Source organism: Schistocerca cancellata, chromosome 1, assembly GCF_023864275.1.
Source record: "Schistocerca cancellata isolate TAMUIC-IGC-003103 chromosome 1, iqSchCanc2.1, whole genome shotgun sequence".
NCBI lineage: Eukaryota > Metazoa > Arthropoda > Insecta > Orthoptera > Acrididae > Schistocerca > Schistocerca cancellata.
In genome coordinates this window covers 572,134,532-572,162,497 of record NC_064626.1, presented here as the reverse complement: position 1 = coordinate 572,162,497, position 27,966 = coordinate 572,134,532, and the positions used below count along the sequence as shown (strand labels likewise).

The window sequence follows — 27,966 nt, the reverse complement described above, 5'->3', positions numbered from 1 at the left end:
AACATTAACTAGCGCACATCAAGAGCCCGTTTCGTCTGGTGACCGTGTCGAGAAGAAGGCGCGCCAACATCCAGCTTATGCAACAGCGACGGCCGACAATGAGTGACTGTCGCCACCTCCTCGATCGACGGCTTCAAACCTTCAATCCACCAACAAGGAAGACTGGAAGCAAGTAAAGTTTTAGAACTGTATGGCAGACCTCAGCTTTTAATCTTGTTCCATTTGCCTCGCAAAATTACAGCAACTTAGCATGAACCTTTGTTGCTCATTGTCCCAATTGCATTACCAAGCAGGGTCCCTTCCTTTTCCGGAATGAACCCGAGTGTCATTGAAATTCAAACGCCAGCATTAAAGTAATATTCTATTTCACTGCTTTAATTTCAAAGTTCAGTTAGCTGGCTACAATATTCAGATTACACAAGCACAAATTAAGAGTGCGAGTTTTGTTACCATATTTTAGCTTACCTGTGACTGCAGCTCAGCTTGGTACGTACTAAATTTTACTATTGTTAATTGTTCAGAATCATTTAATTCAGGCTCAAAGTTAAATCTCTTCTTTCTAAATTGCGTAGATTCAAGTAGCTTTTGAAATGATTGTTGAGGTAGTCCAAGACTAACCGTATTTTACTGAATTTCGATGTGCTTCAGAAAGAAAGCTCACTATTAACTTCAGTCACTGAATTAACTTTCGATTTTCCGGTTTTATTAATTCTTTTGCTAAATTAAGTCAGGGTGTAGCGAAATTTATTACTTCTGACAAACTTTCAGTTTTCACACTACATGTGTCAACCTTCAGTTGCCACGCTTCTAGTGCTTATTATATGTGTAATAACCTTTCTTTTTCAGTTACTATAGTAATTGTCCTTAGGACTGGCGACCGTGATTTCCCCCAAATCTCAAATACCTAATTACCGCTAGTTAATTGTTAACGTAACGGCTGCACATTTACTGTCTTTATTAACTTTACCCCTTTTCAAAATTAATTTCCACCAGTTTCATTAGCACATTTCCTTTCATTTAGATGTAACCCTTTCCTCCCTCTTTACCGACAGGTTAACTTCGGTGACGACTGCTTTTCCAAAACTCCCATTAGGTACACGCGGTTTCATTTTTCACTGTCATTAAGGTCGGTAAGTGAGGGGGAGGTTACAGGCTTCCATTTGGTGAGGTGAGATGTGAGACACCATTTTAGAAGCAGTGGAAACAAATATTTCTTTTAGAAAACTTTTGAAATTATGCAGTTTTGATTATCTTTGTGGAAGATTTACCATCAGAGGGAGAGCTTCTAGAGGTAAGTCTTTAAATCTGTAGCAATATTTTGATTGTGTGTTCGCTAGGTTCCGAAGTTATGACAAAATATTACACTTGTGTTGAAGAGGCAAAATGACACAGGACTACGTCGTTTTTGAATTGTTCTATAGTTCAAATTATGCGTTCCGGCGTGAAAGTCGACCGCCGGCACGAGTGGCGGCGGCCCAGTTGAAGACTAGCCCTTCTGCGAGCTCTACAGCAGCGACTTAGACACTGTATTGTTTTACTTGTATTAGGAGTTGTGTATACTGAAGAGATTTTCTGATTTTGTCTGTTACCCGTTGCTCGCGACACATCGTTGTAAATTCTCAACGTTAAGTGTTGTCATTCATCTAACTGTAATAAAAATGCATTTATACGATTTGCTTGAATTGTTGACTAGCGATCCGAGAAAGCAGGTTTCTAGGCACCCTATAGTAGACGAGTGGGCAGGACACAACATTATCGACTGTGAAATGCAGTATGTCTGCATATAAAAAGTCTATGACAAATTAAAACTATAACTAGCAATAGCAAATACTATTTTTTATAACTGAGTTGCAAGATTCTAAGTTTCTGGAAATAATTTCCCATATTTTTTGTTTATTTTACTAGTGCACATTGTTAATTAGACCTACAGTTCTAATAATTAAGATATAATGTATGTTTATTCTAAAATTTATGCTTACTGTAACAATTTAATAGTAAAAATAAAGGAACACCTCTGCTAAGAGGAAAGGTGTGTCATTTTGTCCCACAGCATAGCCCAAAATGACACATTGACAACATTTCTGAAGCTTTGAATTCCTAACACTACTTATTATTTAACACTGAATTCCTTATACACAAGCTATTCTAGAAACTTCAGTGTAATGTAACATTTATATAATTTTAATCGACTTACATGAGCTGTGAAAGACAATTAACTTCTGATGTGTCAATTTGGGCCACTTTCTCCTATGACCATGCTCTAACCATTTATGTTTTTCTAACTTTTTTACACTTACGATGATGATGGATGAATCTGTAGATATCAGTTAAATTCAATAAAATATTCCAATTGTGCCGTTGACGACTGAATTTTATTTCGAAAAAAGTACGTAGTACAATTACTGAGAAAATAACAGCTACGAATAAAATCATAAATTTGAAAAGGTTATGCGTCATCACAAATACAAAACTGGTTTAGAGAAGCGTAAACCTTTCGTTGCAATTTCTGATGCATATTTCGAAAAATTTCGTGAAGTTGAACTCAGTGCTAGCAGTAGAGACTTTTTAGACACTACATCTGAAATTCTACTTTGGTTGAGCAGCGGTAGCTACAAATGGGTGGGTGTACAATGTGAGACGTAACAGTCCATTGAAACCCATTTAAAACACGTATTTTTTCTATTCAGTTTGAAATAAACAGGAATCACTGATGTAAACGAAAGGCAGTGGTATAGGTAAACCTATATTTACAAAATTGATACAATGATTAAATTATAATTGTACTGAAGTATGTAAGTCCTGTAATTGGTAGAAATTTTAGGATTAACGTAATTAGGTGAAATCTGAAATATATGATCGGGTACATTGGTCAAAGTCATTTCTTTGAAACTGAGATGGATTTGTGTTAAAACAATAACTAAATTAAAGTCTGTGGTATTTAAACGAAAAACCAGCTGAAAGAATCAGAATTGATTACAAAACGTAATTAGCGTAAATGTTATAAGTGGTGTGTAAACACAGGTAGTTCTTTAGGTATTTTGTCAATAATAAATGAAAGACCTATATTGCCACAGTCAATCGGTGACTTGGAAACATATATATTGGTAGGAACATTTTCCGATCCATGCAATCTTTTGCATTTAATAAAAATAGTGAAGGTATTGCTCTTATTTCATATTTGAATATTTTCACACTTATGAAATGTTAAATGCGTCGAATGTGATACATGTATTGGCTTTATAAGTGCCAGTGCAACTGTTGCAATTTGTCATTAATGTTAAGACAACAGTTTTAATTGTAATTTTACTAAAAAACCCTTTATAACAATACCGAGGATTGTTCGGATTTATATATAAAGGGGCAGCCATGTTGGCATGACAGGCCAGTGTCATTAATTTCCATGCAAGAAGTATGTGATGACTTAAGGAAGATGAACGTCAGTGTTGTAAGCATTTCAGTACAATTATGAAGTGACAGATTAAAAGTTCTGAAACTTAACATTTTTATTTATTATTCATGGCGTAACAACCAGTTGCAGTTAACAACATGAGCCTGAGGTAGCAGCAGATTCACAGAAAATGGATGAGTACACCCTACAAAATTAGAAGCTTTGTTATAAAATAATAATTTCACAAATGTTAACAATGAAAACCGCACGTTTCATTTATCCTCTAGCTTTCGGTAAAGAAAGGAAGCTTAGAGTCCCGTGAACGACGAGGTCCTCATAAATGTAGCAAAAGTTCAAACGGCACAAGGATAAGGAGGGAAATCGGTCGTGTCGTGCAAAGGAAACCACGGGGCTGCGATAAGTGATTTCGGGGAACTGTGGGAAACATTAATGTTGTTACTGACCGGGTATTCCAACCCTCCAACTCTCCCCCACCCCATCTGCCCTCTTACCCCCACCCCCCACCGCCACCACCCACCCCCACCCCCTGCAGAATGCGAGTCACTTAACTACCGCGTACTTAGTCTGGTCATAGTGTAAAGTAGTATTACCACATCCGTTAACTAATAACAAGTTTAGTACTAATGGAGTGAACTACCTTCACTTTTTCATACAGTATATGAAGGAGGTTAAAATTTATTGCTTTCTATCTTTTCCTACAACACAGAAAGGGCACACTGCTAGATCCTCACAACAAGCTCACGAAGCTTGTAATGAGATTTGAAAAACGTCAGTACGTGACTTACGGAGTTAGACGTCCGTGAGCACATGAAAAGAAGGTGATTTTCGTGATTTTTTAATCAAGTTAAATAACAAGTAATGATAAATCTGATGATACAGTTTTATTCCTTACAGTTCTGTCTTTGAGAAATCATTTTTGTTTCCACTTCAGGCGGCCCCTGTAACCACTACTCCAGGTGGGAGAACCCCTCGCAGCCGGAATACTGGTCATCGGCAGGAATTCCCGAACAAAATAATTTTCTGCAAGTCATTTTCAATATATACCATAGATACAATAGTTGAAAAAACAAAATGGTGATGTGTTAAAATCGAGACAAAAGCATGCACTGAAATTATACTTCCTATGATACCGCAAAACAGCTACGTACGCGCATAGAGAATTCAATTTACAATGCCGCAATCGAATTCCTACCAAAATCGTATGCACCATTCTCAAGTTATGTTTCCCGCCAATCTGAAAAATACGGTTTCGAGAAACACTGATTTAAAGTTTTGGGTTATATTTTTTGTAGTTGGGTTAAATATACTAGTCAGTGATTCCTGGACCATACAGCAATCCTTCCAGATCTAAAAGGAGGTCTTCCTCCATCTTCTTCGTGACCATGGTGGCTTCTGTCACCCGCTGCTCTGCTCGCTTCGTCCGCTTTTGTGCAGAAGTTGTAACAGGCTGGCCCGATCAGAAGTTCGAACACGTTCATAATTTCCATAATTCCTGTTAGGCCGTTGTTGAAATTACATGTCGACTATCATTTTCCATTGTGAATGGTTTTCGGAGACACTTTTCCATAAAACGACTTGTAACTAAATAACGGTGTTCCTTGCGAACATGGAATGAACGCTACAATAAAGTAGACGTCCCAGAGAATGATAAGCCAAAAACTGGTTTTTCGAAATCTTTCGTGTTCGGGGTCTCTTGTTTACGGGAAGATCGTTCCTATCAATATGATAGCACTGCTATTACGTTAAGAATTCTTATTTGCGTGGCATAAAAATTTCTGAGCCTGAAGTAAATGCTTCTTGAATGAAGGCATTTTTGAAAAAGGATATAACGACCGTTATTTTCTTTACAGGCTTTCTAATGAAAATCAACGGCAAGAGAACCATGAAGATCGTGCATACACTGAGTCGGCATTTGTCCGAGTTCTGCAAGGCCACTACCCTGCACGGTCTGAAGTATATCACCGAGGAAGGCCGGCACTGGTTTGAAAGGTGAGGACGGCGAACAATCTCACTTGGAATGTCTGCCTCTGGGATACTATTAAATACCTAACACAACGTTAGTGGAATCATTGTAGAGGGCTAACATCACTAACTTCTGTGTGGTGTGTCCTTCTATTCTGGAAACAGCACGTTATTTCCTGACCTCGTTTAAAAAGTATTCTTGGTGAAAATTTTATGTCACTTGCCCATTTTAGAAATAAAATTCTTGGTGGAACAACTCGTTGTACACCATGAGCTGCAAATCAGACGCATTTATTTGCAGACCGGTATTCAGGCATACATACCATCCAGTGGCATCTGATACAGAGGGTAGACAACAAATGTACACAATCGATGGCGATATCGGAAGAACACTTTGTATACATTAAAGAATAAAAATAAAATTACTTACATATTGTGCATGCCTACATCAAACTAAATGTCTGCCAGGGGTAAACTCTTTACGATGATTATAAATTATGCTATTCTGCAAAACATGGAAACCCTGAGAATATTTAAAATCTAATTGAAATTCTCTACATAATCTCATTAACCATCATGTATCACCATTGTAGCGACCATTATGTCGTAATAAAAAACGGAATGTCTCACCTGTGGAGTACACAGACCGTTAATTATTCATGTTATAAAACTGTAAAACTCTAAATGGAAAAGAAGGACAATCTTCACGTAAACACGATGACCAGACAATTTCTTATAAGAGTTGTGTATAAAATACAATATCACTTGTCTCAGACACACTTCTAGGCACTGCTGTCAGTGTAAAGAAAATATGGAAATGCTAGTCAGAGCAAAGACGGTCGTTATACAGATCTCTCATTACCCCTGAGATCAGCGGACTGCACTCATTACATACAAGATGAACCGAAAGTCCGTTAACTTTTGCAGATTCAATACGTCACGTAATAATGTAGGTAGACAAGTAAAAATTGACTCATATGCTTCAAATGAAATTGCGTTTTATTGAAGCCAGAAATAAATGCTCAAAATGACCAACAGGTGGTGCTTGATAAGATACTAAAACAATAATTAGTAAAAGAATTGATTTTTAGCAAAGACGATGTTCTTTATACAAATGCTTAATAAGTCGGTCGCAATTCATCAGCGATACCTGTAGTCGAGGGACAATGTTGTGAACAGCACTATACGGCATCCCAAATAGTAAAGTGTACAGCTGTTAGTCGGAAATGATGTTTATTGAACTCAACCTCTGGCATGAATAGTCCAGTTGGAACTAAGTGCATATAAAAGTGTTTTTAATGTTTTAATTTACATTTACTGCCCTGAAGATGGTCACACAGTAACCGAAATCTAGATATCCCATAAACATCATCTCCGACTGATTGCTGCACCCTTCACTATTTGAAATAAATACAGTTGCTGGGCACAACTATTTGCCTATGGTGACAAATCTGGTAAGACTACACAGCTATATCAGAAGGTATGGTGCGAAGTTGCCATCCGATGTTATCTTTTAGCATTGCTAATGAGGTCGGACAATCGCAGTAGGCTTGAGACTTCAGGTAAGTCCAGAACTAGTAAACGCACATATTGAGGCCTGGGAAACTGGGACGCAAAGCACTATGCAAGTGGTGGCTCAACGGGAGTCTGATGGTTGTTTGGTTTTAAATTTTTTATTTTTGTTTTTTGCACTTTGTTTGCTACGCATGTATTTCGGTTTAAATTGATACCAAAATTATTAATTTATGTTGAGTGGTTTCCGTTTTACAAGCGTTTTAGTGAAACCCTGCAACGGACACTTTTCATGAACTCAACCTTCTTTTTACTCGCTAGTGACTACATGCTATAGTATAACTGTTTGAAAGCTTAGTTGGTAACACTGATGAAATACTGTTGGCAACAATGATGAAAACAGCTACCAGTTTACTTTGTTGTTTCCAGTTTTTTGTTTTTGGTGATTGAAAGTTAAGTTTGTTTACGATGTTCGTATTTCAGTGTTTAGATCTCAGCAAATAAATTTATACTATGTAAAAATGCCGCGAATACAAAAAAAGAAAAGGGAACGTGAGTTCAGTGGGGGGAAATGTAAGCAAAAACAGTTTTTGCATCGTGGTGAATCTGAAGTGGAAGTTCATTGTTGAAGGTGAGCCTAGGCCTAGTACTAGTACTGAAGCTGCTCGTGGTTCTGAAACAAGCTCTTCTTCTAAGAAGCTTACCCGTAACTTGGCTAAATATGAGATACATGGAAAAGAAGAAGGTTGCTATGATATTGTTAATATCATCAGTTTAGGTAGCCTAGTTAGCCAAATTGCGGTGTGCGCAAAATGTAAAGGATCCCTTACTGTCTCTACTGGAACCAGTCTAGGCTTACAAGTACCGATAGTAATAAAGTGCAGTGACTGTTCTTTTGAAGTGTCCACTACTGATTCTCCATGCTTACCAGACTAAACAATCTGAAGTGAATGTTCAGTTAGCCTACGCATTCCGATGTACTGGAAAAGTTAAAGAAGCGGCGAAAACTTTCTTTCGAGATGCTGCAAAAGAGGTCTGTGAAGAGAGGCTGCTGTTGAAGAAAGTGTCGGTGAAAATGATGGTAATAGAAACTTGACAGCAATATTTGACGGATCGTGGCAACGTAGGGGCCACACTTCACTCAATGGAATTGTAACTGCAATAGCAGAAAACACAGGCAAGGTAATTAATGTTAAAATTATATCCAAGTATTGCAGATGCGAAAACAGAATGACCAACAATCATGATGCTGATTGCCTAGCTAACTACTCTGGAGAAAGTGGAGTAATGGAGCTAAAAGGAGTTGTGGAAATTTCCAAGAATCGCTGCCGAAATACGGAGTGTGGTACAAGTATTATTTAGGAGACGGGGACAGTGCTTCTTACCCAAAGATTTATGAGGCCAAACCATATGGTCCCGACTTCTCAATTGAGAAATTGCAATGTTGCGGTCACGTCCAGAAGCGGATGGGTAGTCGCCTCAGGAAATTGAAACAGAAACTTGGGAAAACAAAACTTTCCGACAGCAAAACAATCGGGGGTCGTGGCCGCCTTACTGGTGAGGCTATAAATCAAATACAATTATATTATTGCCTACTTCCATGTTAGAGCTCATTTTATTACTTCTCTTCAAATCACATTAATCATGGAATGGAAACACACAGCAACAGAAAGTACAAGCGTGACTTCAAACATTTTGTTACAGGAAATGTTCAAAATGTCCTCCATTAGCGAGGATACATGCATCCACCCTCCGTCGCATGGAATTCCCGATGCGCTGATGCAGCCCTGGAGAATGGCGTATTGTTTCACAGCCGTCCACAATACGAGCACGAAGAGTCTCTACATTTGGTACCGGGGTTGCGTAGACAAGAGCTTTCAAATGCCCCCATAAATGAAAGTCAAGAGGGTTGAGGTCAGGAGAACGTGGAGGTCATGCAATTGGTCCGCCTCTACCAATCCATCGGTCACCAAATCTGTTGTTGAGAACCGTACGAACACTTCGACTGAAATGTGCAGGAGCTCCATCGTGCATGAACCACATGTTGTGCCGTACTTGTAAAGGCACATGTTCTAGCAGCACAGGTAGAGTACCCCGTATGAAATCGTGATAACGTGCTCCATTGAGCGTAGGTGGAAGAACATGGGGCCCAATCAAGACATCACCAACAATGCCTGCCCAAACGTTCACAGAAAATCTGTGTTGATGACGTGATTGCACAATTGCGTGCGGATTCTCGTCAGTCCACACATGTTGATTGTGAAAATTTACAATTTGATCACGTTGGAATGAAGCCTCATCCGTAAAGAGAACATTTGCACTGAAAAGAGGATTGACGCATTGTTGGATGAACCATTCGCAGAAGTGTAACCGTGGAGGCCAATCAGCTATTGATAGTGCCTGCACACGCTGTACATGGTACGGAAACAACTGGTTCTCCCGGAGTAGCACTCTCCATACAGTGACGTGGTCAACGTTACCTTGTACAGCAGCAACTTCTCTGACGCTGACATTAGGGTTATCGTCAACTGCACGAAAAATTGCCTCGTCCATTGCAGGTGTCCTCGTCGTTCTAGGTCTTCCCCAGTCACGAGTCATAGGCTGGAATGTTCCGTGCTGCCTAAGACGCCGATCAATTGCTTCGAACGTCTTCCTGTCGGGACACCTTCGTTCTGCAAATCTGTCTCAATACAAACGTACCGCGCCATGGCTATTGCCCCGTGCTAATCCATACATCAAATGGGCATCTGCCAACTCCGCATTTGTAAACATTGCGCTGACTGCAAAACCACGTTCGTGATGAACACTAACCTGTTGATGCTACGTACTGATGTGCTTGATGCTAGTACTGTAGAGCAATGAGTCGCATGTCAACACAAGCACCGAAGTCGACATTACCTTCCTTCAATTGGGCCAACTGGCGGTGAATCGAGGAAGTACAGTACATACTGACGAAACTAAAATGAGCTCTAACATGGAAATTAAGCGTTTCCGGACACATGTCCACATAACATATTTTCTTTATTTGTGTGTGAGGAATGTTTCCTGAAAATTTGGCCGTACCTTTTTGTAACACCCTGTATACTCTGCAGTAATGCCCTCAAACTTTCTGATCGCACCTTATACTTTCCATTGTCTTTTTACAGTATATGCTCCTATCAGATGCTAATTAAGGTTTAAATTATTCCATCTAAATAAATCTTCCCTATCAGGCCTTACTGTATCCACAATTTATCATTTTAATTAATTTATTCATCTGATTAAAATAATTGTTTGGCTATTTTCTCAATGAGCGTTATTCTGACAAAAATATCAATTTCTACTCACATATGTTCGGTATTGTGAAATCTGTGATTTAGTTTTGAAAAAGTAAACGCTGAAAAATTTGGACGTGGTTAAGTAATTGAAGGTAAGGGGGAGAAACGAAAGGAAAGAGAAGGGAAAGAACTAATGATGTCAACTGCACTGGAACCTTGCGGGACGAGGGAAAATGAGTGCCAGACCGAGATTTGAACCTAGCATTCTCTGCTTACTGGGCAGCTGCGTTACCCACTGCGCCATCCACACACCGAGTTTATCGTAAATGCGCAATTATCTCGACACGCTCCCTGGTCGACTCACATTCCCACCCACTGCCACCTATCCGCAGTTAAAGTCCATGTCCTCCATGCTTGCTAATTTTAGATTCCCGGTGGAGTTCGAATGAAAAATGTGCATCTGCCCTCGAGGTTGTTCATGTAATTGATTCGCCTCGATGGGCAACGAATCGACAGCCTTGAGTGCCGATGCACGTTACCTTCGACCTCCAATGGGAACCTAAAATTAGTGAGCGTGAAGGGCATGGACGGTGACTGCGGATAGGCGGCGCTACTTTGGAGTGTTTGTCGACTGGGGATCGTGCTGATAAACACTGTGTCTGGGTTCAGCAGGTAAGCAGGGGAGCCCGGTTTCGAGTCCCGGTCCGGCACACATTTTAGCTCGTCGCCGCTGATTCCGCACCAAATCCCCATGCACATGATATTTGATCTTTCTCTTTTCCTTTCCTTTCTCCTGATATCATTAGTTCCTTCGCTTTTCCTTTCCTTTCGCCCCCTCCACGTATTTTGAGCACACATACATTTAATTACGATTAATACAAAGTTGTTATACAATATATAAAAACTTTCCTATTTTTTGAGTTGTTATTAAGACAGTCTTTTGTACATAGAATGGTTTCTAGAAAGGACAGATGACTAGGTTTTAACGTGCCATTGACGATGATGTCATTAGAGACAGAGCACGGGCTAGGATGAGGAAGAAAATCTTATGTGGAATGGCTATGTCCTTTCAAAGGAATCGTGCCGACATTCACCTTCAGCGAACAAGAAAAATCATGGAAAATCTAAATGTGGGTTACCGCACGGGTTTAGAAGCGCCATCCTCCCAAATGCGAGTTGCGTTTGTTACCAAAGTGCAAAGGTATTCCTTGATTGCGTTTAAAGTAGGAATATTCGTGCTTCAAATGGCACGTAGTGGGAAAAAGTTGGGGAGGGAGGAGGGGGGTTGTTGGTCGCCATTCGAAGGCAACAAGACGGAACTCAGCTGAAAAAAGTTGAGAACCACTGCAGGAGATGTATTCTTTGAGTACGCTCGACGTCTTGTGCAAGAAGAATATCTCTGACAGCAAATAATTTAACGCGTGGAATGGCCGGATCGTATCTTTTCATATGGAGACAGGAGAATAAATGGAGAGAAATTTAAATTGCGATTTACTTCAATGTATATTAAACTTGAAATGTTAAAATTGGAATGTTGAATGTTAAGTGAAATTTTAATTTGTTTCACAAAGAAGTTGTTCCACTTAATTAAAAGTGCCTTTAAACGCATCTAAGCTTTCAGGGCTGTCCAGCTATGCCTATGTTTAATAAGTTTACTTGTATGATGTAGTTTCCTACAGTCGCCCTAAAGATCCAATGGCAGTGCTACGAAGTTGTAGCTGCCGCCTTCCGCATCTCTGCTGTTGCAGGCCGCTCTCTTGTAAAGTTTATTTATTTCTCACGTTATACGTACGTGACAACCTACACTCGTAGCACATTCTGGGATGTATGAATGCAGTCGTGTCAGTTTTGTGGGAAGAAAATATTAATAAATTACAGTTCCAATGCAAAGATGATCTATTGCGAAGGAACCGGATCACATGCAGGCTAGAACTAACCCTCACAAAGCCGCAGAGACGAATGTCTAATCGTGCATATGTATGTAAACTTGCACAAATTTCCAAAGTTGTTAAAATGATGAAATTGCTCACTTTTGAATAATTATTTAACTATACCATAGTTCTCTTTAACAAAACAACCACTTTCGTATTTCTGTTCAAGATATTACGCCTCAGCGTTTATACACTCCTGGAAATGGAAAAAAGAACACATTGACACCGGTCTGTCAGACCCACCATACTTGCTCCGGACACTGCGAGAGGGCTGTACAAGCAATGATCACACGCACGGCACAGCGGACACACCAGGAACCGCGGTGTTGGCCGTCGAATGGCGCTAGCTGCGCAGCATTTGTGCACCGCCGCCGTCAGTGTCAGCCAGTTTGCCGTGGCATACGGAGCTCCATCGCAGTCTTTAACACTGGTAGCATGCCGCGACAGCGTGGACGTGAACCGTATGTGCAGTTGACGGACTTTGAGCGAGGGCGTATAGTGGGCATGCGGGAGGCCGGGTGGACGTACCGCCGGATTGCTCAACACGTGGGGCGTGAGGTCTCCACAGTACATCGATGTTGTCGCCAGTGGTCGGCGGAAGGTGCACGTGCCCGTCGACCTGGGACCGGACCGCAGCGACGCAAGGATGCACGCCAAGACCGTAGTATCCTACGCAGTGCCGTAGGGGACCGCACCGCCACTTCCCAGCAAATTAGGGACACTGTTGCTCCTGGGGTATCGGCGAGGACCATTCGCAACCGTCTCCATGAAGCTGGGCTACGGTTCCGCATACCGTTAGGCCGTCTTCCGCTCACGCCCCAACATCGTGCAGCCCGCCTCCAGTGGTGTCGCGACAGGCGTCATGGAGGGACGAATGGAGACGTGTCGTCTTCAGCGATGAGAGTCGCTTCTGCCTTGGTGCCAATGATGGTCGTATGCGTGTTTGGCGCCGTGCAGGTGAGCACCACAATCAGGACTGCATACGACCGAGGCACACAGGGCCAACACCCGGCATCATGGTGTGGGGAGCGATCTCCTACACTGGCCGTACACCACTGGTGATCGTCGAGGGGACACTGAATAGTGCACGGTACATCCAAACCGTCATCGAACCCATCGTTCTACCATTCCTAGACCGGCAAGGGAACTTGCTGTTCCAACAGGACAATGCACGTCCGCATGTATCCCGTGCCACCCAACGTGCTCTAGAAGGTGTAAGTCAACTACCCTGGCCAGCAAGATCTCCGGATCTGTCCCCCATTGAGCATGTTTGGGACTGGATGAAGCGTCGTCTCACGCGGTCTGCACGTCCAGCACGAACGCTGGTCCAACTGAGGCGCCAGGTGGAAATGGCATGGCAAGCCGTTCCACAGGACTACATCCAGCATCTCTACGATCGTCTCCATGGGAGAATAGCAGCCTGCATTGCTGCGAAAGGTGGATATACACTGTACTAGTGCCGAAATTGTGCATGCTCTGTTGCCTGTGTCTATGTGCCTGTGGTTCTGTCAGTGTGATCATGTGATGTATCTGACCCCAGGAATGTGTCAATAAAGTTTCCCCTTCCTGGGACAATGAATTCACGGTGTTCTTATTTCAATTTCCAGGAGTGTACAAGTAAACTTAATTCTCAAATTCCGTAATGTCTGCCGTGCAACAATACAATTAGATCCGCTCCGAGAACACGTCTTTGTTATCCAGTATCTCAAGTCGTGGTAAATAGTATTGTTAATCCAGTGACAAGGGTGCTGTATCAGCAAAGAGTAGTACCGCCTACACAGGGTTTATTCTCTTTCTTTCGCTGCCGCAAATACGTTAACTTAAAAGCGCGCATAGCGCCGAGTTCGTTGAACACGTCTGTGTGGTAAAATATTCAGCACTGCTGATATACACAGCCCATTTCAAAATTAGCACATTTTTCATCTCTTGTATCATTACATGGTGCCCCTCGCGGTAATGAAATTTCTATAATAAACACATTTTGGTACTACTAAGGACGACTAAAGACAAGCACGCACTGTACTCAGTATCAAATGCTGTGAAGAACACAATAGCAGCAGATACAATGATTAAAGGCAGCATAAGACAACAAGCTACCGCTCAATAAGGTCGATGATACCGTATGTTCGGGTACAATAGAACAACAAGTTTTGCCATGGAAATTTAACTTTAAGGTCTCCCTGTTTGGGCAAATCTCACCGGAAAACCGTGGAAAACCTCGGGAAAGACTCGTCAACCTTCTGTTTGTCTGACTGCAAACCACTCAGCATCATATGAATTTCGCAGATAATTAGTTGATAAGTTTAAATTATTGATAACCCACACGGGTTTAAAACTGAAAGAGTAATTCACTTTCAAATCACAGTTACTGACATATCGGTACTTTATAACAATAACTGTCCTTTACATAATCAGATAAGTTTTTATAGCATTTGTCATTGTCCATTCATGTATACTGTGAGAGTTGGATGTAATTAAGAATGTTCAAACTGCGATTATTGAACTCACCGGTGGGATATGAAAGCGCCGTCGTCGAAACTGCACGACGGTTAGGAAGACAAGGTGAAGATCTCGATGGTTTGAAAGGTGGAAGATGGAAAGTACTTTTTGGTGCAGAAGCAAGTGGGATGGAACAAGAACTGGGATGATCATCAAATCTCGGAATCTTTTGGGGCTGATGATATGAAACCAACAAACATGTATCAGACTAAATCAATGAGTCAGTTCCTGAAAAGGAAACGCGTTACTCCAACTTGTGACGTTGTTACCCCTCCGGATCTTCCGAATCGGAAGTATAATTTACAAATGATAATAGATCTGAAGATTGTCAGAAGTCGATTGAGGTTTTACTTCGTTACTACCTCATTAGCTGTACAAGAAGGTTTTCCACACGTATGTCACAGATAATTCACGGAATCTAATAACAACTTTCCACTATTCACAACAGTTAACACCTCATCCAAGGTCTTCCGCATACGACTGGCATATTCACAATTCGTGCGTTTCGATCACTTGGGCTTTCTTTTCACTTATTTCACTTTATATTTTAATTGAAGGTTAGCATTGTCATTATAGACAGCCACTGCTTCAATAGAAGTTCACAGTGGTTTGTATCATGACTCAATGGAATTGCAACTGCAATAGCAAAAAACACAGGCAAGGTAATTGATTTTAAAATTTTATCCAAGTATTGCAGATGCAAAATAGAATGACCAACAGTCATGATGCTGATTTCCTAGCTAACTACCCTGGATAAAGTGGAGTAATGGAGCTAAAAGGAGTTGTGGAAATGTTCCAAGAATCGCTGCCGAAATACAGAGTGCGATACAAGTATTATCCGTGTATGGATGAGGTGTGTGTGTTTCCCTTTTCTGATGAAGGCTGAGCGAAAGCTTTAAGTAAGTGTCCTTTAACTGTGCCTCTCTGCAACTTAACGTGTCGTCTTTACGGTAAGTGGCAGCCTTATCTTTTCTTACATTGTGATATTCCTACCTGGAGTTTTCGCTCTTTATTACGAGAAATTAGTAACAGGCTCTTTCAATGGTGCTGCTTATTTTAGTGGTTCTGTATTCTGTCACAAGCGTCTGCGCTCGACTATCAGAGAAAACAGGCCGCGTGTTACCATACATTCACTGCAGAGCACATGTTTTGTCAGTTGCTGCAGTCAACTGTAGGAATGCATACCATGTAATAAAACGCATCCAACATACTGTTACGGACATTTATAAACTTTTTCATGCTTCTCCTAAATAATAAATGTATTGCATGAAATTAAGTGTGCTTTAGAACAACCTGTTTCAAAAATACCCGATGTTGTTTATAACCGCTGGCCGAGTACTTGCAGCATTGTTCAAACTGTATTCTTATGCTGTTGGTCCTTAATGATGGCTTGTGAACATATACACAAAGACAGTGCGGATTTAGAAATTTTGGCAAGAGGAATTTTACTAGAAATGATGATTAATTTAGTCTACAGCTACTTAATACTTACACATAATTTAAATAAATGTCACAGAATAGCGAAACTTTTAACTATTAATATCATTGCTATTTTTAGTATGGTATCATTAAAATTTGAAGCCTCTAACATACCCCTCCCCTCCCGCCTTCCCTCGGAAGAAAGCTGCTACATTCGTCACTGATCGGACCTTCAAAGAAACTACAATGCTCCTTGCGTGCCTCAACAAAAGGGGACGAAACATTGGTTTTCAATACGAAATTCATCCGACCACCGCATAATAGCCCAGAGTATTTTCATAAGTGGCTGATCATCTCCAACACTTCACTGTGAGTGCTCGTAGGTGCATTTTGGCAATTGTTCTTCATAATAAAAGCATTTTCTTCTTTAGCGGTGGTTATTCACAGATTTGCATATTCAACAGAATTTCTGTCTTGACTTGTTTCACTGGACCAGCTAAGGGCCATTGATGGTACAAGGATTTCCCAATGCTAGACTCGGTCGCTTAAGGTAACGGTTGGATCTGCACTTAAAACTCTTTTTGATACCGTAAACGTTTTGCACGTTGAAATAATGGATTTTTTTGGAAGTGGTGCAAAGGAGCAGAAGAGTCCTCAAAACTTTTGTGATAATGCTCATAAGGGGTGACCCGAAAGCTAGTTAACAATTACAAATGCACTAATTCACGGAATAATGTAGGGAAAGGGGTAAAACTTAACACATATGCCTGAAACTACAAGGAGTTTCACTGAAACCAAAACCTAGTGCAAACACTGGCTAACATATGACGTTGGACAGTCGATCTCAGTGACGCCGCATGGGGGTGCGTGGTACGCCGATACGTTGTAAAATCGCATCATCCCTAACCTCATATTGCTACACGCGTGAGAGATCTCTTGTGCCCATTGTTTGATGAGAAAGTTCTTTGTAACACATGCTCACCGTATTACCTGTCATTCATAAACAATGCCTGAGAGAGTATTCTGAAGAGCACTGTAAACTAACCAGTAGGTGTGGTGAGACATTGCGATTAGGTATTGTTTTTTAGCTTCCCTAATGAGGTCGGATAGTCGTGGTAGACATGCGACTTCAGGTAACACCTCAACCAATAATCACACGGATTGAGGTCTTACCATCCAACAGGTGTTAATCAGCCAGGCTAGGGATGATGCGGTTCTGTAAGCGGTGTCACTATTTATTAATCGAGGCCCACGAGAAAGACAGGCCGCGGCACGTACGTCACGAAGGTAGGCCGAGCTCGCTCACTCAACTCAGCAGAAAACCTGCGTTTCTACACATGTTAACTTGTGTTCTGTGTGTGTATGTGCAAACGAGAATTGTGTCTTCTACTGGAATCCATTATTATGGTATCTTATTGTTATTAATCCTACAATGATAGAAAGTGCACAGGCCTCTTAATACTTTGTTACGGCTGTACTGCGGCACAATAAAACTAAAATCATTTCTAAATGATTATCAGCTCCATAAGACACCACATCTTGTATGAAATGAGGACTATTTCGCAGAAGAGACTAAATGCTACAAACAAGCCGTTATACCATTTATGTCGAGAATTTATCTTAAATTTTGTTGTGCGACTAGTAGTCAATAAGACTTCCAGCAGCCGATGCAACTCTCATTAGTACATACACACCCAGGTTTAGAAACGCATTTTGTCTGCTGAGTTAAGCGAGCGAGCGAGCTCAGATCTACCCTGGTGACGTACACGCCGCAGCCTGTCTTTCTCATGGGCCTCAGTACTGCTTGTTCAGTGCCGTACAGTGGTCACTGTGTGCACGTTTTTGGGTTTCGATAAAACTCCATGTCATTTCAAGGACGTATGTCAATTTTTACCTCTCTACCCAGATTATTCCGCGAAATACTGAATTTTCTAATGTTAACGCACTTTTGCGTTGCTTGTATATGCCCTTTCCTCGGTTCAAGTAAAAATGTTTACTCTAGTTGAAAGGAACGAACTGTCTCCTACTCTCATGCCGATTTTCTCCTTATTCGGAAATTAACATCTGCTGGCCTCATCCACGTTTACACTGGTAAGTTCGCACTCTGTATAGGTCAACGATTGACTGTCGCTCTGTATGTTACAGGCTGCTTTGGCTACTTGGCTGTGCCGCTGGAGCAACAGCGGCCAGCATCCTGATCAACCTGGTGTGGTCCCAGTACATCACGTCCCCCACCATCACGACAGTGGAGTCAACTCACTACCCCATCTGGAACGTCCCGTATCCCGCAGTCACTGTCTGTAACATAAACAAAGTTCACCTCACCAATGCCGTACGACTTTATGAACAATCGTAAGTTGTAACCTGATTCTGCTGTAGCCAAATGTTGTTATCAGGTGCAGATTCAAGGGGGAGGAAACCGGGGTTCGTGTAGTAGCTTTTGTGCTGTCACATATATCAACTTCCACATTTCACAGTTACCTTTTGGAAAATAAAATAGCATGAAAGCAAAGTTTTTCGAAAATTGTGTAGAATTCTAGAACTTCCAAACCACAGGGGTTGGACAAACATTTGGAAACGCTGCAAGAAATGCATCCTGGAACAAAAGTGCAGGTGCCATTCTAGCCTGCAGGTTGGACTGTTGGTTTGACCATAAACAGCACCTATGCAAAATCTGGAATAAGTTGCAAGTGTCAATCGTGTTCAGAACAGTGGTCTGTGTGGCTGTATGTGCATAATGCTGGAGTTAAGTGAATTCGAACATGGTCAAATTGCTGGTGCTCATATGGTTGATGCTTCCATAATCAAGGTAGCCGAAGTGTTTGGTGTTTCGACAGACACCATATCGAAGATTTATACCCCATAAAGGAAAAGTGGAAAAATGTCATGTGCCAAGTCACAACGCGGACAAAAGCATGTTTCGAGGGACCCTGATGGACGGCCATTGCAGAAGAATGTAAAGAAAAGTAAGAGGACGACAGATGCAAAAATCTCTGCAGAACTGAATGTTGCACTCACAAATCTTGTCGTACCAAAACAACATGAAGGGAGCTCCGAAAGCAGACAATTGTGGAGCGAGCTGCAGTTCCAAAACCACTCATCAGTGATGCAAATGCCATAAAACCTCGACTATGGAGCAATAGAAGAGTATCATTTGGTCGGATGAGTCTCCTTTCACACTGTTTCCAGCCTCTTTCCGAGTTTACATCCCAAGGGTGAAGCATGGTGGGTATTCGGTGATTTGGGCAGCTGTATCGAGGAATCCATAGATCCCACGGTTTCTCTGCAAGGCTACATTACTGCAATTTTGGGTGATCATGTCCATCCCATGGTATAGTGTTTGTTCCCTAATGGTAATGTTGTGTTCCAAGATGACAAGGCCATTGTTCATATTGCACGCATCATCCAGTACTGGTTTCGTGAACAGGCAGGCCCAGATCTAGCAGGGGGCAAACTGGACTATCTGTCCTGGGCGGCAATTTCAGGAGGCACCAGATTCATATTCTTGAAGAAAAGAACCTTGTTTCACAATGAACCTAACATCCAGTGCACGTTGGTCTATCAATTATTCGTATGATTTTGAAACGCATCCCAGTTGGATTTTAAACATTTTTGAACACATTCTAAGTTGATTTCTGAACGAATCATAAGCTAATTTTTGAATGTGTTCTTAGTGTATGTAATGTCTCTGCCAGACAAATCTCCATAGCATCTAGAAATAAAAACTTTCATGCAGACAAAAGGGGACGGTGCTATATGAGCTGAGCCGAATAAACCCGAACGGTTGAATACCAATCGCTGCTTGTTTATGTGGTTGACTGGGTGTGCGAATTATCAGTGTCACTATAATTGTGAACGAGATCTTTAGATTCAAATTATCAGAGTGGACATAAACGACTAACAGGAATAACGGGTAAGAAAGGGTACACATTACCTTCTCGGTGTATTCAAGAAAACGAAATTGTGACAGAAATTTTTTTGCCAGATTGCTACACTACCAGATGTACAGTTCCTGGCTAGCAGCCGCTGTAAATTCTAGTCTCGGAATAGCGTGGAAAGCGCGTTGTACGCACACGTAATAATGCCTAACCGGAGAATAAACGCCGGATAACTGTACTTGTGATTCTGGCAGGTTTAGGCCGCATCCACAGCAGCACTGACAATGGTCGTCAGAGGTCACCCAATAACATCGGCCGACACCGTGGTCATAGAGCATACGATCTCCTTCGTCAGTTTTTGGCAGGGGTCAAGGAGGTTAGAATAGATTACGTTAGAATCTGTTCTGTGTGTGAATTAGGTTATATTTTTACCTTTTAGGGTGGGGTGGATACCATGACGCCTCTGTGCTTGGATATGAGTGCTGCATAGCGGCTTCTGCTATTACAGAAACGTCGAATGCATGCGAATGATCTTTCCTGCCTTGTAAAGAACGTGGCGAGTATTATACACTCTTTCCTCAGTTATCGCAATATCCAGTCAAGTTTTACGAATATATGAGCTGGAGGGCGAAACGTTCTGTTAAATACTCGAGATAATTCGAGAAGACCTTGAAAAGCAAGTTATAAACTCTCGTTTCGCTCTATTTATTTAATGTTGTGCAGACGTACATCAATTAACGTTTAATAGCTATCATTTAGTGCAGTGAGTAGGTGTGCGAATTATCAGTGTCACTATAATTGTGAACGAGATCTTTAGATTCAAATTATCAGAGTGGACATAAACGACTAACAGGAATAACAGGTAAGAAAGGGTACACATTACCTTCTCGGTCACTCTCTTTTCACTTGAAAAAATAATTTTTTGAGGTTATAATCTATGCCTACAGTTTCCACTAAAGATTTTGCTCATTTTTAGATGTAAAATGAATCTGCAATTTCAGTCCATAGATTCCAAACTAAATCCAGATTATGACATTTTCATCGTCAGGTTGCCACAGACTCACTCTTTCTTGTACTAAATTTATGAATTTCTCACACTCCACATAACGTGTGTGAGAATGTCGGTTAATTTGACCTAAGAAAACAAACTGATTTGAATTTCACCGATTGTCGTCCAAAGCCTGTCAGTTCGGAAGATAAAGTCGGTTATAGTGCGGCCGCGCACTTAATGGCGCACTGGTTGGAAAAGATGGCAGTCTCCGGTCGATGTCGGTGACGGCAGAATCCTCTGATACCGGAGCGACTGTGACCGCAGCCTCAGTGAAGTTAACAGGAGGATGAGTTTTGGCAATGACAGGAGAACGCACAGAATTAGTGATGACAACATTGTTTGTTAGAACGAGAAAGAAGAAGAAACGGGAATAGCACACAAATTATATGGAAGAATATGACGATTCCAAATGTATATAAAAATTTTCGTACAACTTCTTTTTGATCCCATGCTTGAGAAACTGGACGTTATCAATGAAACGTGAAACTATTTCCTAATAGAGAACTTTTTGTTTGTAGTAGGCCTAATAGGCATTTGCTGTTGGTAATTCGTGAATTATGTTCTGACTTGTTATTTATGTAAATGAGATACATAAAAATGACCATTTGTGCCAAAACAGTCTCGCTTGTTTGGCGTGTGCTACAATTGCTGCAATATTAGAAAGGCATATTCGTCCTATCTAGCAGACAGTGACGAAATAGACGTAATCAGATCGTGAAACCAAACCAGTTTTGGGTACTATTCGTATTAACAGCTTTTTCATTGTTAGAGAGCGACATTTTGATTTTTCACGTAGAAAAACGTTTGACGAACTTTGATGAGGTACCGGTAATAGATTCTTTGCAGAAAGCAAAGCACACTGTGTAAAGCTATAGCAAGATTAGTGAGAAAAAAATGCTGGCACCTAAGGACTGAAAAAGTGTGTACTGTCTTGCTTGTCTCTTATCTTTACTGGTTTTTTGTCCCCTACATTTAATTTTATATCACACAAAAGAGAAAAGTATTAGCCAATAGGCAATAAAGAGTGCAAATTTTCTGAAAATTTCTCACAAGTAATCCCACCCACTATTAATTGTGAGTTTTTTTTAAAGGGGGGGGGGGGTAGGATGTCGGATGTCAAGCCCGCCGACTGGGAACAGGAGAGACACTATAGTACATTTTAATTTCCACTGACCTGAATATAGGTTTGATGGCTTCCATGAGCTACAAGTTTTTTTATCTGAATTTCTAAATGTTGAAGTAATTTGTTTAAATGAACACTGGCTTAGTAGTGATACCATAAAAATCTTAAATAAAATTGAAAACTTCAAGGTAGCTACCAGCTTTGTAGGATAAATAAGTCACGAGGAGGTTCATGCATACTCATTCATTCTGATTTAGATTACCATGTAAGGTGTGACTTCAATTGTTTTAATGAAGAGTGTATTTTTGAGGGTTGCTGTGTTGAGTTAAAGGACTTAAATGTTGTTATAATATCAATTTATAGAATCCCAGGGAAGGTGACAACTGGGCATTTCCTACGTAAATTTCAGAGTTTGTTAGAATACCTCAGTAAAGAAAAGAGGAAAAAAATTGTGGTTTCTGCTGATTTCAACATCAATGTGTTGAATGAAACATGTGAGGTATCAAAAATTACAGACTTAATTAAAAAAATATGGCTACAAATTAAATTTTTCTGAATCTACAAGAGAAAATGCTCAGTCAGCTACATGCATTGACAATATTTTAACAAATTTACGTATTTGAACCCCCCCCCCATGAACCATGGACCTTGCCGTTGGTGGGGAGGCTTGTGTGACTCAGCGATACAGATAGCCGTACCTTGAAAACTTCAAGGTAGCTACCAGCTTTGTAGGATAAATAAGTCACGAGGGGTGACGGAGGGGTATCTGTCGAGAGGCCAGACAAACGTGTGGTTCCTGAAGAGGGGCAGCAGCCTTTTCAGTAGTTGCAAGGGCAACAGTCTGGATGATTGACTGATCTGGCCTTGTAACAATAACCAAAACGGCCTTGCTGTGCTGGTACTGCGAACGGCTGAAAGCAAGGGGAAACTACGGCCGTAATTTTTCCCGAGGGCATGCAGCTAGAGATGGGTCGAACTCGTTCATTCCCGTGAACTACTTCATTCATTTCACTCTTTGCCGTGAAGCGTTCAAATGAAGTAGCTCATTCATGAAGTACGGAAGCCTGGCGAAGTTGCCCAGTTCGCCGCGGCTACGCTCGCTTCGCCTCTCTCGTACAATAAAGCTTCGTAATACTTCACAATTTTACCAACAGATGGCTACAACAGATGGCCGAACAGACACACTTACAGAGTCTGAGCTAACTTAAATAGAGCATGGTCGAAGGGGACAAACGAAAGATAAACAGAGAAGCCTGTCACATATAAACAAGGTATTACATTTAATTTTGCTCGACATTTTCTCATGAAGCGCCCAAAAAAGTCTTTATCTGCCAAGTGAAACATTATTTGTTGTATTCATGGACTGAAAACTAGGGCTACCAACGAAATGCAGTCCAATTTTATGTTCCTTTTAAAATTTAATCCAAAATAGAATGAGTATGTTTACCACTGTCACAAAGTCTATATATCTACGTTAAGTAATGATTCAGAAGTTTTCCTGTAGATTTTATTTTTGTTGAGAATAATAACCCTCCAGATTCAAAACGTAAACTGTCACCTGTAGTCATTAGCACGATTTCAGGTGAAATCCCTCTTTGAGTGTTATTAACAAACCTTTTATTTTCATGTTGGCTGTGCGTGCTCACACAGCCAGCCTCTTCATTTGTATCTGTAATATTCATTTGTCCGCAAGCGCTGCCAACGGTAGGCTACCGATAGACGCGAAGTATAACTGAACTGCACAAATAGTCACGGGTAATGATGTCAGCACTGCAGAAAGCAGCTGACGCTGCCTTCCCCTCGCCCCTCACATCCAAACCCATCGCAAACGTATCGTTTCCCACAAACGCCGCGCGATTCGTCGACAGGCAGTAGAGGGGAGAATGAGTGACGTAGCGCCGATGTAATGGGATGAGGGAGAGGGGAAGAGAGTGAGTGAACTAGCAAAAAGTGTGGAGTGTGTTATCTGTGAAGAGTTTGAAGTACCAGTTCATTGAAATTGAGTGGTTAGTTCACACTTCACTGGAGTGAAGCGTTCATTTGAACGACTCATTCGCGAGCTCCCCATCACTACATGCAGCTTTACTGTATGATTAAATGATGATGGCGTCCTCTTGGGTAAAATATTCCGGAGGTAAAATAGTCCCCCATTCGGATCTCCGGGCGGGGACTACTCAAGAGGATGTCGTTATCAGGAGAAAGAAAACTGGCGTTCTACGAATCGGAGCGTGGAATGTCAGATCCCTTAATCGGGCAGGTAGGTTAGAAAATTTAAAAAGGGAAATGGATAGGTTAAAGTTAGATATAGTGGGAATTAGTGAAGTTCGGTGGCAGGAGGAACAAGACTTCTGGTCAGGTGACTACAGGGTTATAAACACAAAGTCAAATAGGGGTAATGCAGGAGTAGGTTTAATAATGAATAGGAAAATAGGAATGCGGGTAAGCTACTACAAACAGCATAGTGAACGCATTATTGTGGCCAAGATAGATACGAAGCCCACACCTACTACAGTAGTACAAGTTTATATGCCAACTAGCTCTGCAGATGACGAAGAAATTGAAGAAATGTATGATGAGACGAAAATTTAATAGTCATGGGTGACTGGAATTCGAGTGTAGGAAAAGGGAGAGAAGGAAACGTAGTAGGTGAATATGGATTGGGGCTAAGAAATGAAAGAGGAAGCCGCCTGGTAGAATTTTGCACAGAGCACAGCTTAATCATACCTAACACTTGGTTTAAGAATCATGATAGAAGGTTGTATACATGGAAGAACCCTGGAGATACTAAAAGGTATCAGATAGATTATATAATGGTAAGACAGAGATTTAGGAACCAGGTTTTAAATTGTAAGACATTTCCAGGGGCAGATGTGGACTCTGACCACAATTTATTGGTTATGACCTGTAGATTAAAACTGAAGAAACTGCAAAAAGGTGGGAATTTAAGGAGATGGGACCTGGATAAACTGAAAGAACCAGAGGTTGTAGAGAGTTTCAGAGAGAGCATAAGGGAACAATTGACAGGAATGGGGGAAAGAAATACAGTAGAAGAAGAATGGGTGGCTTTGAGGGATGAAGTAGTGAAGGCAGCAGAGGATCAAGTAGGTAAAAAGAAGAGGGCTAGTAGAAATCCTTGGGTAACAGAAGAAATATTGAATTTAATTGATGAAAGGAGAAAATATAAAAATGCAGTAAATGAAGCAGGCAAAAATGAATACAAACGTCTCAAAAATGAGATCGACAGGAAGTGCAAAATGGCTAAGCAGGCATGGCTAGAGGACAAATGTAAGGATGTGGAGGCTTATCTCACTAGGGGTAAGATAGATACTGCCTACAGGAAAATTAAAGAGACCTTTGGAGATAAGAGAACCACTTGTATGAACATCAAGAGCTCAGATGGAAATCCAGTTCTAAGCAAAGAAGGGAAAGCAGAAAGGTGGTAGGAGTATATAGAGGGTCCATACAAGGGCGATGCACTTGAGGACAATATTATGGAAATGGAAGAGGATGTAGATGAAGATGAAATGGGAGATACGATACTGTGTGAAGAGTTTGACAGAGCACTGAAAGACCTGAGTCGAAACAAGGCCCCCGGAGTAGACAACATTCCATTGGAACTACTGACGGCCTTGGGAGAGCCAGTCCTGACAAAACTCTACCATCTGGTGAGCAAGATGTATGAAACAGGCGAAATACCCTCAGACTTCAAGAAGAATATAATAATTCCAATCCCAAAGAAAGCAGGTGTGGACAGATGTGAAAATTACCGAACAATCAGTTTAATAAGCCACAGCTGCAAAATACTAACACGAATTCTTTACAGACGAATGGAAAAACTAGTAGAAGCCGACCTCGGGGAAGATCAGTTTGGATTCCGTAGAAATACTGGAACACGTGAGGCAATACTGACCTTACGACTTATCTTAGAAGAAAGATTAAGGAAAGGCAAACCTACGTTCCTAGCATTTGTAGACTTAGAGAAAGCTTTTGACAATGTTGACTGGAATACTCTCTTTCAAATTCTAAAGGTGGCGGGGGTAAAATACAGGGAGCGAAAGGCTATTTACAATTTGTATAGAAACCAGATGGCAGTTATAAGAGTCGAGGGGCATGAAAGAGAAGCAGTGATTGGGAAGGGAGTAAGACAGGGTTGTAGCCACTCCCCGATGCTATTCAATTTGTATATTGAGCAAGCAGTAAAGGAAACAAAAGAAAAATTTGGAGTAGGTATTAAAATCCATGGAGAAGAAATAAAAATGTTGAGGTTCGCCGATGACATTGTAATTCTGTCAGAGACAGCAAAGGACTTGGAAGAGCAGTTGAACGGAATGGATAGTGTCTTCAAAGGAGGATATAAGATGAACATCAATAAAAGCAAAACGAGGCTAATGGAATGTAGTCGAATTAAGTCGGGTGATGTTGAGGGTATTAGATTAGGAAATGAGACACTTAAAGTAGTAAAGGAGTTTTGCTATTTGGGGAGCAAAATAACTGATGATGGTCGAAGTAGAGAGGATATAAAATGTAGACTGGCAATGGCAAGGAAAGCGTTTCTGAAGAAGATAAATTTGTTAACATCGAGTATAGATTTAAGTGTCAGGAAGTCATTTCTGAAAGTATTTGTATGGAGTGTAGCCATGTATGGAAGTGAAACGTGGACGGTAAATAGTTTGGACAAGAAGAGAATAGAAGCTTTCGAAATGTGGTGCTACAGAAGAATGCTGAAGATTAGATGGGTAGATCACATAACTAATGAGGAAGTATTGAATAGGATTGGGGAGAAGAGAAGTTTGTGGCACAACTTGACCAGAAGAAGGGATCGGTTGGTAGGACATGTTCTGAGGCATCAAGGGATCACCAATTTAGTATTGGAGGGCAGCGTGGAGGGTAAAAATCGTAGGGGGAGACCAAGAGATGAATACACTAAGCAGATTCAGAAAGATGTAGGTTGCAGTAGGTACTGGGAGATGAAGAAGCTTGCACAGGATAGAGTAGCATGGAGAGCTGCATCAAACCAGTCTCAGGACTGAAGACCACAACAACAAAACAACGTATTTGAAGATGGATATAAATTTTATCTAGACCTATGAATTTCTGATCATTCAGCATTATTCATTGAGCTACCCAGAGCAGGTTGAGAAGTCCCATGTAAAAAGGCTTATGTAAAAAGGATCTTCAACCAAGAAACTTTGACTCTATTCCATGATAAGCTCAAGAAGACAGAATGGCACTTTGATAAAAAGATTTCATGCACAGCAAATTTTGAAGTATTTCTAAGGGATTTTCTAAGTGTTTTTAATGAAATGTTTCCACAAAAAACTTATTTTAATAAAATGACAAAATTAAAATGTATCACGAAAGGTATAAAAAATCTCCAGTGCTAAGAAAAGGCAGCTACATAAGGAACTAAGACATAATAAAAAAATTGAATTTATTGAATATGTTAAACGATACAAAAGTACATTTAAGGAAGTAGTCAAAGCAGCAAAGCAAATGACAAATAATAATTTAATTTTAAAACATGAGAATAAATCAAAGGCTGTGTGGTCAGTTGTAAAACACAAATTAGGTATCAAAGCCTCTAGACATGGAATTAGTACAATTAAGCTTGAAGATGAGATCATTGTAAATCCGACTCAAATTTCAGAATTCTTCAATGAGTTCTTCATTAATGTAGTGAAACCAGAGGTTAATGTTGCAGATTATGAGAACAATGTATGTCCCTTTGGACTAAATCATAATTCTGAATGCCTCACACAATTCAAAACAGTTTCAACAATAGATGTAGAAAAAATTATATTTAAACTAAAAAACAAAAATTCTGCAGGTTGGGATGAAATACCAGCAAAAGTCCTTAAATTTGTGTGTAAAATAATAGGATACCCACTATCTAAAAAAATAAACCAATCCTTTGAACAAGGAAGC

At 40.8% G+C, this 27,966-nt stretch overlaps 1 protein-coding gene across 1 annotated transcript in view; it reads left to right on the top strand.

Moving 5' to 3' along the window:
- Positions 1-5,291: 5,291 nt before the first annotated feature.
- Positions 5,292-27,966, top strand: part of LOC126191431 (sodium channel protein Nach-like) — a 119,323-nt gene continuing 96,648 nt past the window's right edge. Inside the window, exons 1-2 of the mRNA XM_049932340.1 lie at positions 5,292-5,398; positions 18,135-18,341. Coding sequence (XP_049788297.1) covers positions 5,292-5,398; positions 18,135-18,341 — 314 coding nt within the window. The remainder of the gene's footprint in view (positions 5,399-18,134; positions 18,342-27,966) is intronic.